This window comes from Aulonocara sp. 'chitande type north' Nkhata Bay, linkage group LG22 (genome assembly GCF_057382095.1).
Source record: "Aulonocara sp. 'chitande type north' Nkhata Bay isolate Kocher_YH1m ecotype deep benthic linkage group LG22, A_spYH_male_GT1.1, whole genome shotgun sequence".
Classification (NCBI taxonomy): domain Eukaryota; kingdom Metazoa; phylum Chordata; class Actinopteri; order Cichliformes; family Cichlidae; genus Aulonocara; species Aulonocara sp. 'chitande type north' Nkhata Bay.
In genome coordinates this window covers 18,279,450-18,292,658 of record NC_141364.1, presented here as the reverse complement: position 1 = coordinate 18,292,658, position 13,209 = coordinate 18,279,450, and the positions used below count along the sequence as shown (strand labels likewise).

The 13,209-nt window shown below is 41.0% G+C and overlaps 1 protein-coding gene across 4 annotated transcripts in view; it reads right to left on the bottom strand.

The window, feature by feature from the left end:
• Positions 1 to 1,162: 1,162 nt before the first annotated feature.
• Positions 1,163 to 13,209, bottom strand: part of pag1 (phosphoprotein membrane anchor with glycosphingolipid microdomains 1) — a 62,410-nt gene continuing 50,363 nt past the window's right edge. For all 4 annotated transcript variants that reach the window (XM_086279485.1, XM_086279487.1, XM_086279484.1 and 1 more), the window contains 2 exons: positions 2,999 to 3,058; positions 1,163 to 2,620 (listed from right to left, as the gene is read on the bottom strand). In XM_086279485.1, coding sequence (XP_086135611.1) covers positions 2,285 to 2,620; positions 2,999 to 3,058 — 396 coding nt within the window. In that variant the 3' untranslated portion in view covers positions 1,163 to 2,284. The remainder of the gene's footprint in view (positions 2,621 to 2,998; positions 3,059 to 13,209) is intronic.

Sequence of the window (13,209 nt, the reverse complement as noted above, 5' to 3'; positions counted from 1 at the left end):
CAACAGCTTGAGAGAATAATCTTTTGGTGCAAGTAAGCATCTTTTAGCGGTGTGTTTAAGTTTTGTCCTGATTAGATTTGGCACCAACACCCCCCCCAACTTTGGCAGATCTTCCTTCCTAGTGAAAAAGAAAACAACAAAACTGATAATTAAAGATGTTTTTCTCATAAAATACTGGGAGGTGGGTGTGTGGGGGGGGGGGGGGGGGGGGGGGAGTGGCATTTAAAATCCTCTTTCACAGTAGCAACACTGGGAGATACAACAGCATTTCAAATGTATATAATTTATTAATCCGATAGCAGTCAGAGCAGGCCGTATGAAACCACGGGCGAGCTCCAGCATGTCTAATGAAACCACGGGCGAGCTCCAGCATGTCTAATGAAACACAAACCCGATGCTGGAGATACTGTAACGCTGTAATATTCTGATGTGGGTGGAAACAGATGACACCGATTTTTCTGCTAAGAGGTTACATACTGTAGCAATGATAAAAATAATAATGATGACAAAAAAAAGATATTTACAGCACAAAGCAGAGGCAGTATTCATTTAAAAATAAACAGTAACGAGGCAATTTCTTTTTTGTGTTTAATAAAAGTACCACAGGTTTCTTAATATGCATGTACCAAAGGGAGCTGTACCATATGTCTGGCATTTCAATGGATATTCTCAGATATGAAACGCCATCAACTTTGAGTTAAAATAACATGAAAACATGGTTGAAGTTGTTGTTTTTTTCTTAAAACAAGTCATACAATCAGTGCTTTTAATCTTATTTTAAAACTATATGACTCTGGACATTGTACAAATAAGTAAAAGCTCACATTAAATTTTCCAGCGAGTAACAGTTGATTAAAATACTCCTCTAACTACAAGCCTCGATTGGCACTGTCGTCAGTTCAAGCTACACAGAGACAGGCATGGTTTCCTGTATTTAAAAGAAAAAAAGAAGCGCTAGATGTTGAAAAGTGTGCAGCGATGTTAACTGCTTTCGATAATCTGTACTTGTGCTTTAATGCCGACAGAAGACTGTACCAAGAATAGACTCGAGGAAACATACGAAGTACAATAATACAAGCTTGTCGCGTCATTTCATCACAATATGTCATCTGAACTTGTTTGACCAAAGTGTGCAAAATGACAATATACACTGACACATTCATTTTTCTTTCTTTCTTTCATTTGTTTGTTGTTTTTTTAAAAACAATGAACTCTTTAAATGCTCTGGGGGGAACACGTACCTAACTGCCACAATCCTCGCAACTCATTTTCATTTAGTATCTCAGTAAAAACGCTAGAAATTTAATTTTTTTTATAAATGCCTATTCGCTTTTTTCTCTCACAGACATACTTTAACATTTCACAATTACACAACAATAATCGTCTTCAAATAAATATGAAATTCACAAAAAAACCCTTTGACATCGACTGTAGCTCTTCTAAAAGAACAACAACAAAAAAAAGCTTTAAAAACGTGTTGCGACACTTCCCTTCTTCCTTCACTCCTCGTTTTCCGTTTTTTTGGCTCGCCACAGATGACTAGCGTCAACCTGCGACACGCTAAGCCCACACACATGCGCCGTGTAGTCTGAGCAATGACACGTGTGCGCGGCAGGGAATTCATCAGCTGTGTTAAATGGTGAAAATCTACTGAATGCAACCTCTGTCTCTGCTAACCGTTTGGCAGCAAAACTGAGAGGGGTGGGAGAAACCTCATTTCTTGTGGAGAATGCACAGTGGAGGTGTTGCCGACCTGACAGGAAAAAAGCCTAAAAATACACCACCTGACACCTCAATAAAACATGACACTGAGTCACTCGGAAGAAACTAGAAAGACTAGCAGCTGCAGAGAGAGCACACAAATAATATAACCTTCACGTGTGTAAGTGCATGAATTTCACCATCACTTTATGGCACTGAATTACTTTTTCTTAGATAGTGTCGTTAGCTAACTATTAAAATGCTGCATGAGTGTTGCGATTGGATATTTATTTGGTAGTTTAACTATTGAATATTTTTCTTCCACAATCAAGTGTTGTTAAGGCCCACCAGTACCGATGACATTCACCATGACTGATGAACTAAAGGAGTCAAGTTTGGATATGATAAACCGTACCCAGGCTATAAGGAGGATGCTCGTGCACGGCTGGGTGGATGCTGCGGCGAGCTGTTTTCTGTTCACAAGTCATGCGCCCAAAGCATCCTTGATAGCAAGCTTAAAGCACTGCAGCGAAGTCTGTTAGATGCATCCAGGCGATACGAGGAGGGGAGCGGGGACGATGACTTAAAGGCGGGACATTTCTGGGCCCAGACCCAGCTCTCCGACGCTTTCATAGTCGGGCTCCGCCTTGCCCACGTCTGACCCCTCGGCTCGGTGCTCGTCCTCTGAGCTATTAGTCTTTGGGATGCGGATGGTTTCGTAGCCTGGGTCTGTGCTGTCGGCGGGGCCGGGCTCATCGGGTTGGCTGTAGATATCTCGAACGGTGGCGTAGAGGTCACCGGAGGAGGAGGCCGGGACCAGACCTTTAATCTCCGCTATGCTGCTGTAGTCGTGCTCTTTGTCCTCCTCGTTAACAGCGTCGTCACAGTTTGTTTTGTTGACTGTGGAGTACACCGCTGACTGAAAGGCACAGAGAGAGAGAGAGAAAGACAAAAATGACACAAACCGTTAACCACAATCGTGTTGTTTTTCTTCTTCTTCTTTAGTTGGGTTATTACTCATCTAATATCGCCAAAAAAGCTGCACGTCAAAAACGGCACAACAGTGGAGATAATAAGATTGTTAAAACACTGACGCATTCATACTCAAGGACCCCTGCTACGTCCCCCCCCCCCCTCCCCAAGCACATTGTGTGATGTTATCTGACTATTTTTCCACTGTGTTCTATTTTTTTTTTTCTCGGGTGCACGGAGCATTTGCATTCGCACAGCAGAGGAGCTGCTGTCTCGGGACCGGAGACGTCAGTTTTGGGAATAAGGGAGTTTAACACACACTTACCTCATTGTCTGACAGAACGTGGTTGTCGAACTTCGGTGCAGGAGACGGAGGGGAGTGTAACTGGAGGAGAAAAGAACAAAAAAAACCAAAAAGAACATTTAGATATGGGAGTCGGTGTATAAAAGGAAAAGAGTGAGGTTTTAAAAGCTTCCACGGTTGCTTAAATCACCCAACAGCGTCCGTTAAAAGAATCTGAAGGTATGTTACACATTTTCATTTTCAGGAATTTAGATGTAAAAAAAAACTCTTTTTAATATATATCAAAGCAAGGCAAACCCAATACAGCAAACAGAGCTGATCCAAACACCTTTGAAGGAATTAAATGAAGACATAGTGGACTTCATATCGAGCTTTATTATTAAAACATGCTGGCAAACAGTACCCAGCAGAAAAGCACCATGAGTATGAAAGAACGCCTGGTAGCTGATCGATAGTGAAATTCTAAAGTGTTCCCAGCAGTGGGAGGAAAACACGCTCTGCATTTTCGCTTTAAACAGTCGAGCACGCGAAGCTACAGCTCGCAACAGGCACTCGTTCATTAAAAAAATTAATAAATAATGGAGTGAAAGTCGGTAGGCAGCGACGGAGAATGCGATGCTTTTGTGCAGTCTCTGTCCACTCCGTCTTATGATCAATGAGAGGGCCATTAATCAAAAAAGCACATCTGACAGCAGCACAAAACACCTCAGGAGCCTAATAAGAATCTCAATAACCCCGCCAGCACTGACTAAAGAGTTTATGTCTAGTGGAAAATAAGGGAAAATATTGTTAGGTTTTTTTAAATTCAGATGTAGTCCTTGGACAATCCAAGGTTAACGGTAATACACTTAAAAAGAAAAAGGGGAAATGTGCTCCCTGCTGAGGCACAGCACTCGATGCCTCACGCGAGCTACAACGTTAGGTACTGAATGAAAACCTGTGCTCGGAGCCCATCCATCAAACTGTCCACCGCAGCTGTACAGCCGAGTATCTTCATGCAGACACATGTTTCTCCAGCGTTTTCTCCAAGCACTTAAATCAATATGATGACTTTATGGTTAATGCATGTTTGGAGACATGATTACTTTTATAGATCCAACATACACTCGTGATGCAGCTGACGCCTTTTACGTTTCACTTTAATTAGCCAACCAATTAGGCAGAATGCCCCCAGAGGAGTGTTTGCACGAAACAAGGACGTAGGTGACATGACCCAGACACCGCACCTCCAAGTTTGTTAATCTAATGTGAAGCTCGCCTCAAGTATTATTGCAAATTAGAGTGGAATTTTTCATTTAGTCGGACGCGCATCAAGCATCTAAACTGCAGATGGGTGTTAAAATTTGAGTCGTAAAAACTCAATTGTGTCCGCGTGAAACATTTCTTTTATTAAACGAAGAACCGCGACAGGACGGGTGCTTGTTTTGTGTCGATACACATCAGGACTTTACGTCTGACAGATTAATATTTTGCTGTGTTGCAGTAAGGTGGTATGCTTATGTCTGTGGGTATAAGGGAGGATTATGGGAGCTTGTTTATGTGCACGTAGGTGACACAGTGATATACGGGGCAACAGGTTTGACTGTAAGCTGATTATAGCTGTCTCAGAGGATGGGCGAGTCAGGTGTCAGTGTGTCCGTCACAGCATGTTAAGACACATATACAGTGGGGCAAAAAAGTATTTAGTCAGCCACCAATCGTGCAAGTTCCCCCACCTAAAATGATGACAGAGGTCAATAATTTGCACCAGAGGTACACTTCAACTGTGAGAGACAGAATGTGAAAAAAAAATCCATGAATCCACATGGTAGGATTTGTAAAGAATTTATTCGTAAATCAGGGTGGAAAATAAGTATTTGGTCAATAACAAAAATACAACTCAATACTTTGTAACATAACCTTTGTTGGCATTAACAGAGGTCAAACGTTTACTATAGGTCTTTACTAGGTTTGCACACACAGTAGCTGGTATTTTGGCCCATTCCTCCATGCAGATCTTCTCGAGAGCAGTGATGTTTTGGGGCTGTCGCCGAGCAACACGGACTTTCAACTCCCGCCACAGATTTTCTATGGGGTTGAGGTCTGGAGACTGGCTAGGCCACTCCAGGACTTTCAAATGCTTCTTACGGAGCCACTCCTTTGTTGCCCGGGCGGTGTGTTTTGGATCATTGTCATGTTGGAAGACCCAGCCTCGTTTCATCTTCAAAGTTCTCACTGATGGAAGGAGGTTTTGGCTCAAAATCTCACGATACATGGCCCCATTCATTCTGTCCTTAACACGGATCAGTCGTCCTGTCCCCTTGGCAGAAAAACAGCCCCATAGCATGATGTTTCCACCCCCATGCTTCACAGTAGGTATGGTGTTCTTGGGATGCAACTCAGTATTCTTCTTCCTCCAAACACGACGAGTTGAGTTTATACCAAAAAGTTCTACTTTGGTTTCATCTGACCACATGACATTCTCCCAATCCTCTGCTGTATCATCCATGTGCTCTCTGGCAAACTTCAGACGGGCCTGGACATGCACTGGCTTCAGCAGCGGAACACGTCTGGCACTCCGGGATTTGATTCCCTGCCGTTGTAGTGTGTTACTGATGGTGACCTTTGTTACTTTGGTCCCAGCTCTCTGCAGGTCATTCACCGGGTCCCCCCGTGTGGTTCTGGGATCTTTGCTCACCGTTCTCATGATCATTTTGACCCCACGGGATGAGATCTTGCGTGGAGCCCCAGATCGAGGGAGATTATCAGTGGTCTTGTATGTCTTCCATTTTCTGATGATTGCTCCCACAGTTGATTTTTTCACACCAAGCTGCTTGCCTATTGTAGATTCACTCTTCCCAGTCTGGTGCAGGTCTACAATACTTTTCCTGGTGTCCTTCGAAAGCTCTTTGGTCTTGGCCATGGCGGAGTTTGGAGTCTGACTGTTTGAGGCTGTGGACAGGTGTCTTTTATACAGATGATGAGTTCAAACAGGTGCCATTCATACAGGTAACGAGTGGGGGACAGAAAAGCTTCTTACAGAAGACGTTACAGGTCTGTGAGAGCCAGAGATTTTCCTTGTTTGAGGTGACCAAATACTTATTTTCCACCCTAATTTACGAATAAATTCTTTACAAATCCTACCATGTGAATTCATGGATTTTTTTTTCACATTCTGTCTCTCACAGTTGAAGTGTACCTCTGGTGCAAATTACTGACCTCTGTCATCATTTTAAGTGGGGGAACTTGCACAATCGGTGGCTGACTAAATACTTTTTTGCCCCACTGTATATTATATGAGCATGAATAGACCAGTTCAGGGTGTTGGAGCTGCATGTAGTTGGTCAAGTACATACGGTTAGGTTTTGCCTCTGTGAACAGTTGAGATATAATTTGAAGGAAGACTTTCAGCTTCAATTTAAGGGGTTCAGCAAAAGAAATGCATTAAATGCAGGCCTTTTTATTTCTGCAGCCACCTGTAGTTGCAACTTGTTTGTGGGTCTTTCTGCCTTCAGTAACTTAGAAGCTGCTTTAGTGGGCAGGAAATCAGGTGACTGACTTCAAGAGTATCACATTTCTTTGAGAAACTTTTGGGTTGCTTTTTCACTTCACTTTGAATCATTATCCATTTTTGCAGTGACGCATGTTCCAATCAGTTTAGCAGCATTTGTCTGAATCTGATAAGGGAGTATAGCCCTGTACACTTCACAATTCATCCTGCTGCTTCTATCAGCGTTCACATCATCAATAAACACCAGTATCCCAGTTTTACATGCTCATACCATAACATTGTCTGCAGCATGTTTGTTCATCTCTATTTGGTCCTAAGAATTTTTTAGTGCGGGCAAAGTCTAAGCTGGACTTCATGTTCTTGAGTGTAACCAGTGGTTTGCACCTCTTTTAAGCTCTCTCTGTTTCTCCATACCTTGTAGACCAGGGGTGTCAAACACGATGCCCGGGGATTAGAATCAGATTCCATTCCAGCCTACTGGATGTAAAGAAGGGAATAAATTTGGACGTTTAACTGCATTTTCAAAGTTTACAGCTTTATCTCGACTGATAAAGAGAACCCCCATGGCCATTCATGCTTACACCAAAGTAATTAGACCTCATTTTGACAGTTCCATTGAACAGCTATGCTAACACTTTGAGAAGAACCTTCACACAACACTGAAAATGCTTCAGTTGAGCCTTTGAAAATGGGGTACTATGTACAAAAATGGCTAAAATTCCTAAAAAGTTAATGCAATAATTTTGTGAGACCACTTCAATTAAAGCTGAAAGTCTGCACTTCAATCACATCTTGACTGTTTGATGTTCACCACCAACTGCGATGGCGTACAGCCGCAAACTTGTAAACTACATTAAGACTAATATATATTCTCTCCCATGCCACAAAAGCCATCAATAGTGATTCTCTTTAGCAACAGCTCAGCAGTGCTGACACGCCACATATCACAGTTCACCTGGACCGTGCCCCCCCAATGTATACCCCGGCAGCCCAGAGGCTGGGTCAAATTCATTTCCTGCACCTTGCATGAAAAGCCTGCAGGCGACACACAAGCAAATGATTGCAAACAAGTGTTAGTGCTGTTTATGGCAGTTCAATCACTGTTCAGTGCACACAATCACAGAAGCCGCGAAGAAAAGGTCACAAAGGCTGCGGACGTGTGTTTCAGTGTAGCTGCAGCAAATATTACAATAATAATAAGCAGGTGTGTGTGTGTATGGAAATTTACTGCATATAAGAAAAAAGTGCCACTGTGTGTGTGTGTGTGTGTGGGTGTGTGTGTGTGTGTGAGAGAGAGAGAGCAGCATTTACTGAGCTGCTACCTGGGGGGATTCCTTTCAAACATTTACATTCATGCACCTCTGAGATTGCCTGTGTGTGTGCGTAAGAGACAGAGACGGAGAGAGAGTTTCTATAGTCCATATCATCCATCATGAAGCCAGACTAACTGTCGTAGAGATGGTGGCCAGCTGGTGCTCACTAGGCGCGCGCATACTCACACACACTTGGTCAGACAAGACAAATCACAGACGACTCCTGGTCATACATGGGCGTAAACCACAGGGAGCCAAGAACATTCATGCTTAACCTTAAATACGCCCCAGGGTGTCTATGCGTAGCAGAATATATGTAAACACACACACATCATAAAACCTGCATATGTGTTTGGTGTGTGTGTGTGTGTTTAACTTGAGGGGATGGGGGAAACTAATATATATGCGGGTGGATGTTAAATTCTGTGTATTTTAAAAATGTGCAAGTGTGTGTGTGTGTGTGGGTGTATGGTTTCCAGAGCTGTGTGAAGATACATTTGGAATTTGCAAGATTAAGATTTTATCACAGATATGGGGGTTAGACGAGGCCATGCCTGCTGTCCAAACGAGCAGCAGTGATGAACTAATTGGCTACAAAAACACCAGAGACAAAGGAACAAAGACGTGTGAATAAAGTAAAAAGATACATCAACACAGAAAAGAGGGACCCAAACCTAAAGTTCAGAAAAATACAGAATAGTTCCGGTTTATAACAACATGGGTCTTCTTGTTGCTTAGTGCTGTTATTTGTATCAGTTGCAACAACTTACAACATTACTAAGAGGAAAGCAGCAGTTAGACAAACGAGCAACCAGACAGATTATCATAAAGAGCGTATTTAAAGCAAGGACAGTAAAAACATAAATAAATGGATTTACCTTCCGAGTTGGAAAAGCAAAGCCAATGTGGAGGTGCCTCAAACCTGCATTCTATCTGATGGCCACCAGATGGCGACAGCTGTGGTTGCAGAAAGACTTTTACTCCTATAAAAGGCTAATCCGCTTTCCCTTCGAATTTCCTTTCATCCACTCATTTTCGATGATATTAAATAAAAATTTTAGTCTATTTTGAAAGTTTTGGTCTTGGTTTGTATTTTAAACAGAGGATTATCTGAAGTATGATATTGCACGCTCATTGGCTAATAAGTTATCTGTCACAAGTTGCAGTCAGATGTCTTTTTACAACCAAGATGGCGATGGCAGAAACACTCATCTCCGGGTACTGCACCTCCCTCCCACATTTTAAAGACATGTGTAGGGTTAGTTTAACTGGTTACTGTAATGTTTACCGCTATAACCACTTTAATCTAGTTGGCTAACCGACAAATATTCACTAAATAGAAACACAAAGCATAACAGAGCATCAGTGTATTTAATTAGAAAGTAAAGCAAGTTATTGACCTGACGCTAACTTATCTTAAGAGGAACAAGAACACCTGTGCTAAAATGCAATGGACCAACAACACCACAAACTCGTATATCTTTTTACACTGCCCCCTGGTGACAGCACACTGGCACAACACTGTAAACAAATGTATGTAAAAAGTGCTGTAACATTAGAAGTATAATTTAAAAGTACTTTAAGTTAAGAGATGATCTCTGTGGCAGGCTGATAATGTGATTCTTTGTCTGATGCAATTCTTTGAGCTGAGAGTGTGTTGGTTCTCTGATGGATCTCAGCATGCTGTAAGCAGCAGCAGCAGCAGCAGCTCTGCCCTGCCTTGTTCAGTCCACGATAATGAACTGCTATGCTTCTCTTTTTACCTTTTCTTTTACTCTTCCTCCATCTCTTCTTCTACACATCTCCACATCTCACCCTCTGTAGCAGTTTTCTTCTCCCTCATCCTTTTTTTCTCGCCGCCTCCTTGTCGATGACTTCGTTTGTATGCTCCTGGCTTTCTTTCTTTCTTTTTTTTCCCTCCTTGTCTCTCACTCCTCTCTTTCCTCCTCACCCGTCATGCCTGCCAGTCCTTTCCGAGTTTTTTCAACTCTCCCATCATCTCTCTGTCACTATCTCCATTTCATCTATTACTCTCTCCTGCTCTTCTCACTTCGGCTCCCATTTTCATTTTTTTCTCTCCTCCCTTCACTCCCACACCGTGTTTTTTTTGTGGTTTTTTTCCCTTCTCACCATCAAATTTCTTTCTTCGGTCTGCCAGTCTCCATAAAGCAGCACGAGATGTCAGCTTAGCGGATAATAATTGTAGCGGAGAGACACATCTCTCTTTTTCTTTCTTCTCCGTGGTCTTTATCTCAAGCCAGGCATGATGTTGAGAAGATGACCGACATCAGCTATATATTGGTATAAATTGTGTTATTAAGATGGGGAGAATGAAAGAGTGAATCCCTATCATTACCGTAGGATGATAAGTTTCAGCCTTTTTATGCGTGTGGGTTTGTCAAATGGAAATCTTATATTAAGACTAAACTGACTCAACTTTTTCCAACAACGTTCCGTTTTTCCTCGTGGAATAATGCCACAATTAAAGCCCATTTGTTCAAGAGAAGCTTTGCTGTGTTTGTGGTTGTTGTGCTTCGAGAAAAAACCTCGGCATCCCCTTCAGTAGCAGTGCAACATTTTTTGGGTGGTGCATCAAGTGCCATGATGCTACCCACTTCTACTGCTCTTACCCATTTATGTGATATCTGCTAATTTAACAAAAGTTTAAGAGCAGTAACTGAAAATTACAACTCTACTTATTATTCTTGTTGTTAAAAATGTAAAAATTAATTTAGTTTCTCCCCTTTTTTCCCTGCACAGCTCCATTAAAAGCTTTTCATTTCTCTGTTCCATCAAATTAACAATGTTCATTATGCAGATTCTAGCTGATTAAATCTACATGCAGGAGACGCATAACACACGCTGGGCACCGCACTCAGTGGAAGCTGAGAAGCGGCGAACACGTCTTTCTCGACCGCACGACTGAATCAAACAAAAGAAAGTAAAATGCAATGTTATATTTTTAGGGTGACATCATCGTATCAAAGATTTATTTGGGTGTTGTAAAATATTTGTAAAGATTTTATGACATCCAGTGCTTAACAAATTTATTAGACCACCACTCAATATATAAGGTTCGAGCCACACTTGATGAAAATTAACATTATTGGTAATTACCAAATTGTTTTCTTAATTTAATCAAAATGGACTTGATTTGATTTTCTGATTAAAATATAATTGTTTTTAGCTGAGAATTTTCAAATTGACCACTTTACAAAAAAACGTAATTTTCAGTGTTATTTTAGCATTATATTTTATATTTTAACATTATGTTTTTAATGCGACAATATAATTATTGTTATCCATGAATTTTCAAATGTGCTGTTTTACAAAAAAGTAAAAAATGTTAAAGTACATTATTATTTTTTTCTACTTACATCCCTGAACAGAAAAAATAGTTTTATGTCTACAAAAAAAAACACATTTAAACAATTTTTTGACTGATTTGTAAAATTGAAAGGTGATCTAATAAGTTTGTTAAGCGCTCTAAACGACAAACGTTTTTTTACTATAATGTCTAGAACTGCATTGCATTGCTGTATTTTTCTTTTTTGTTTCATTCTACATAATCTTAACAACAATAGCTGCTTCATTCCTCCCCTCCATGTAACCTGTCCTCCCTGGCCTTTAAACACCCTCATGCTCTCTCTGAATGCATTATAGCGAATACGAATGAAATACTATCACTATCACTTTCTTTTCAAAGCAGTGTTTTGTCAAGATGGTCGAGAATGGATTCATAGTTTTTACCGATCTGAGTATTTTATGCCAAGGGAAATTGAAAAATGACTTTCCCTGTCATATAGTTTCATCATCTGACTAATGCTCATTTTCCCCGTCGTCACAGGTTACTTTTCTTCTTTCCTGCCACGCTTCCTCTCGCTCACGATGACACATTGAATGAAAGTTGACTCTAATAAAACTGCTCGCTCTTTAATCAGACGCCGCCTGTAATAAGCAACTGCGGTTATACAGTACAAATATTCAATCACTGGAACGCTCCTACATGCAGCACAGCATAAATGAGACCTTACTTACAATTCACGTGGGGCTTTCTCACAAACATAAGCTAATAAGCACACCCACGAGCACCATCTTTGGTTGCTGGTTGATTCAGAGTGTGTGGAATCATCTAGCGTCCCCTTAGTTATAGTTAATGGATTGGAAAATGGAATTTATCCAAATTTCATCAAAAATGTTTGTTTTCAGTTCTTGTTTTAAAGTTGTTGTTTTTTTTAGTAGAAATAAAACCAAATTATGATCCATTCACAAAAACACATAACGTTACCTTTTCACATCTGTATGTAAGTATACGGAGAGAAATTTGCCTCAAAAGTGTTGAAAATGTGAACGATGTCATATCAAGTATAAACTAAGATTTCCAACCGCGTTCGGTGATTTGTGCGTAACTCACACGAGCGTGCTTCATTCCATGCACAAAAACGATGCAATTATTTTACACATGCACACATCCAAACCTGAATAAATACAAATCATTTATGCACAATTTATTAAGTTCTCCTCATCCATCTAATAATTTTACCTTTCAAAAACCTTTCTGTGCGTACAAATGTCGAAAACTACACATATTGATGCCCACGTAGGGTTTTGAGACAAATTCAACACTGCCAGCTTCACATAGATCAACAAATGTAAGATGCATTTAAGTCCCATAAATACTTTGAAATCTGTTACAGTATTCATTACTGCTGTCACTGCAACGTTTATAGAATATTTATGAGCCTTTAGTACACAAGATCAGAAAGACCTCTCATTTATCTGAAATATAAATGAGAGGTCCCCCCCCTGAACATTTATGCAGTAGATCAGCTGTGTCTGTTTGTTGGCTGAGGGAGCCACACCTGATGTGCGGATCAAGTCCATCCCAGCTTCGGCTCAGCACTGTGCACGATGCAGACGGCAACAGATTTGTAACAGACGGCAAAAGATTTGCAATGTATCACAGTTAATTGCCGCATTACTGCAAACAGATTAATGTAACTGCCAACTTGACCTCACTCACTCAAAAACTGACCGCAGACTGACTCCGTCTTATTGCTGTTTCTCCCATTTTATTGCCGTCTTGATGCACCAAAGACGGTTTGAGGACGCCAATTCACTCTAGTAGTAGTAGTAGTTTCAGACCACGACCCCGTTTCAGTGTTATTCTACTTCAAAGGCATAAAGATCATGAGCTGATTGCACATGTTCACAGCAATGTTGGTGGCGCTGTGGTCTCTAACCAGTGTTTCCGCCAGTGTGACTGTAGACTTGGTTTGCGTTCGTTTTTACATTGAAACAGGTGTTTGATGGCATCGTGAAATCTGGAGCATGCCTTAGTGAAGTCATCAAACTGACATAATGCTTTCTCTAACCTCAAAAATGCCAATTTTTGGTCCTCACAAAGATGTTTAAACAAGTAGACACAC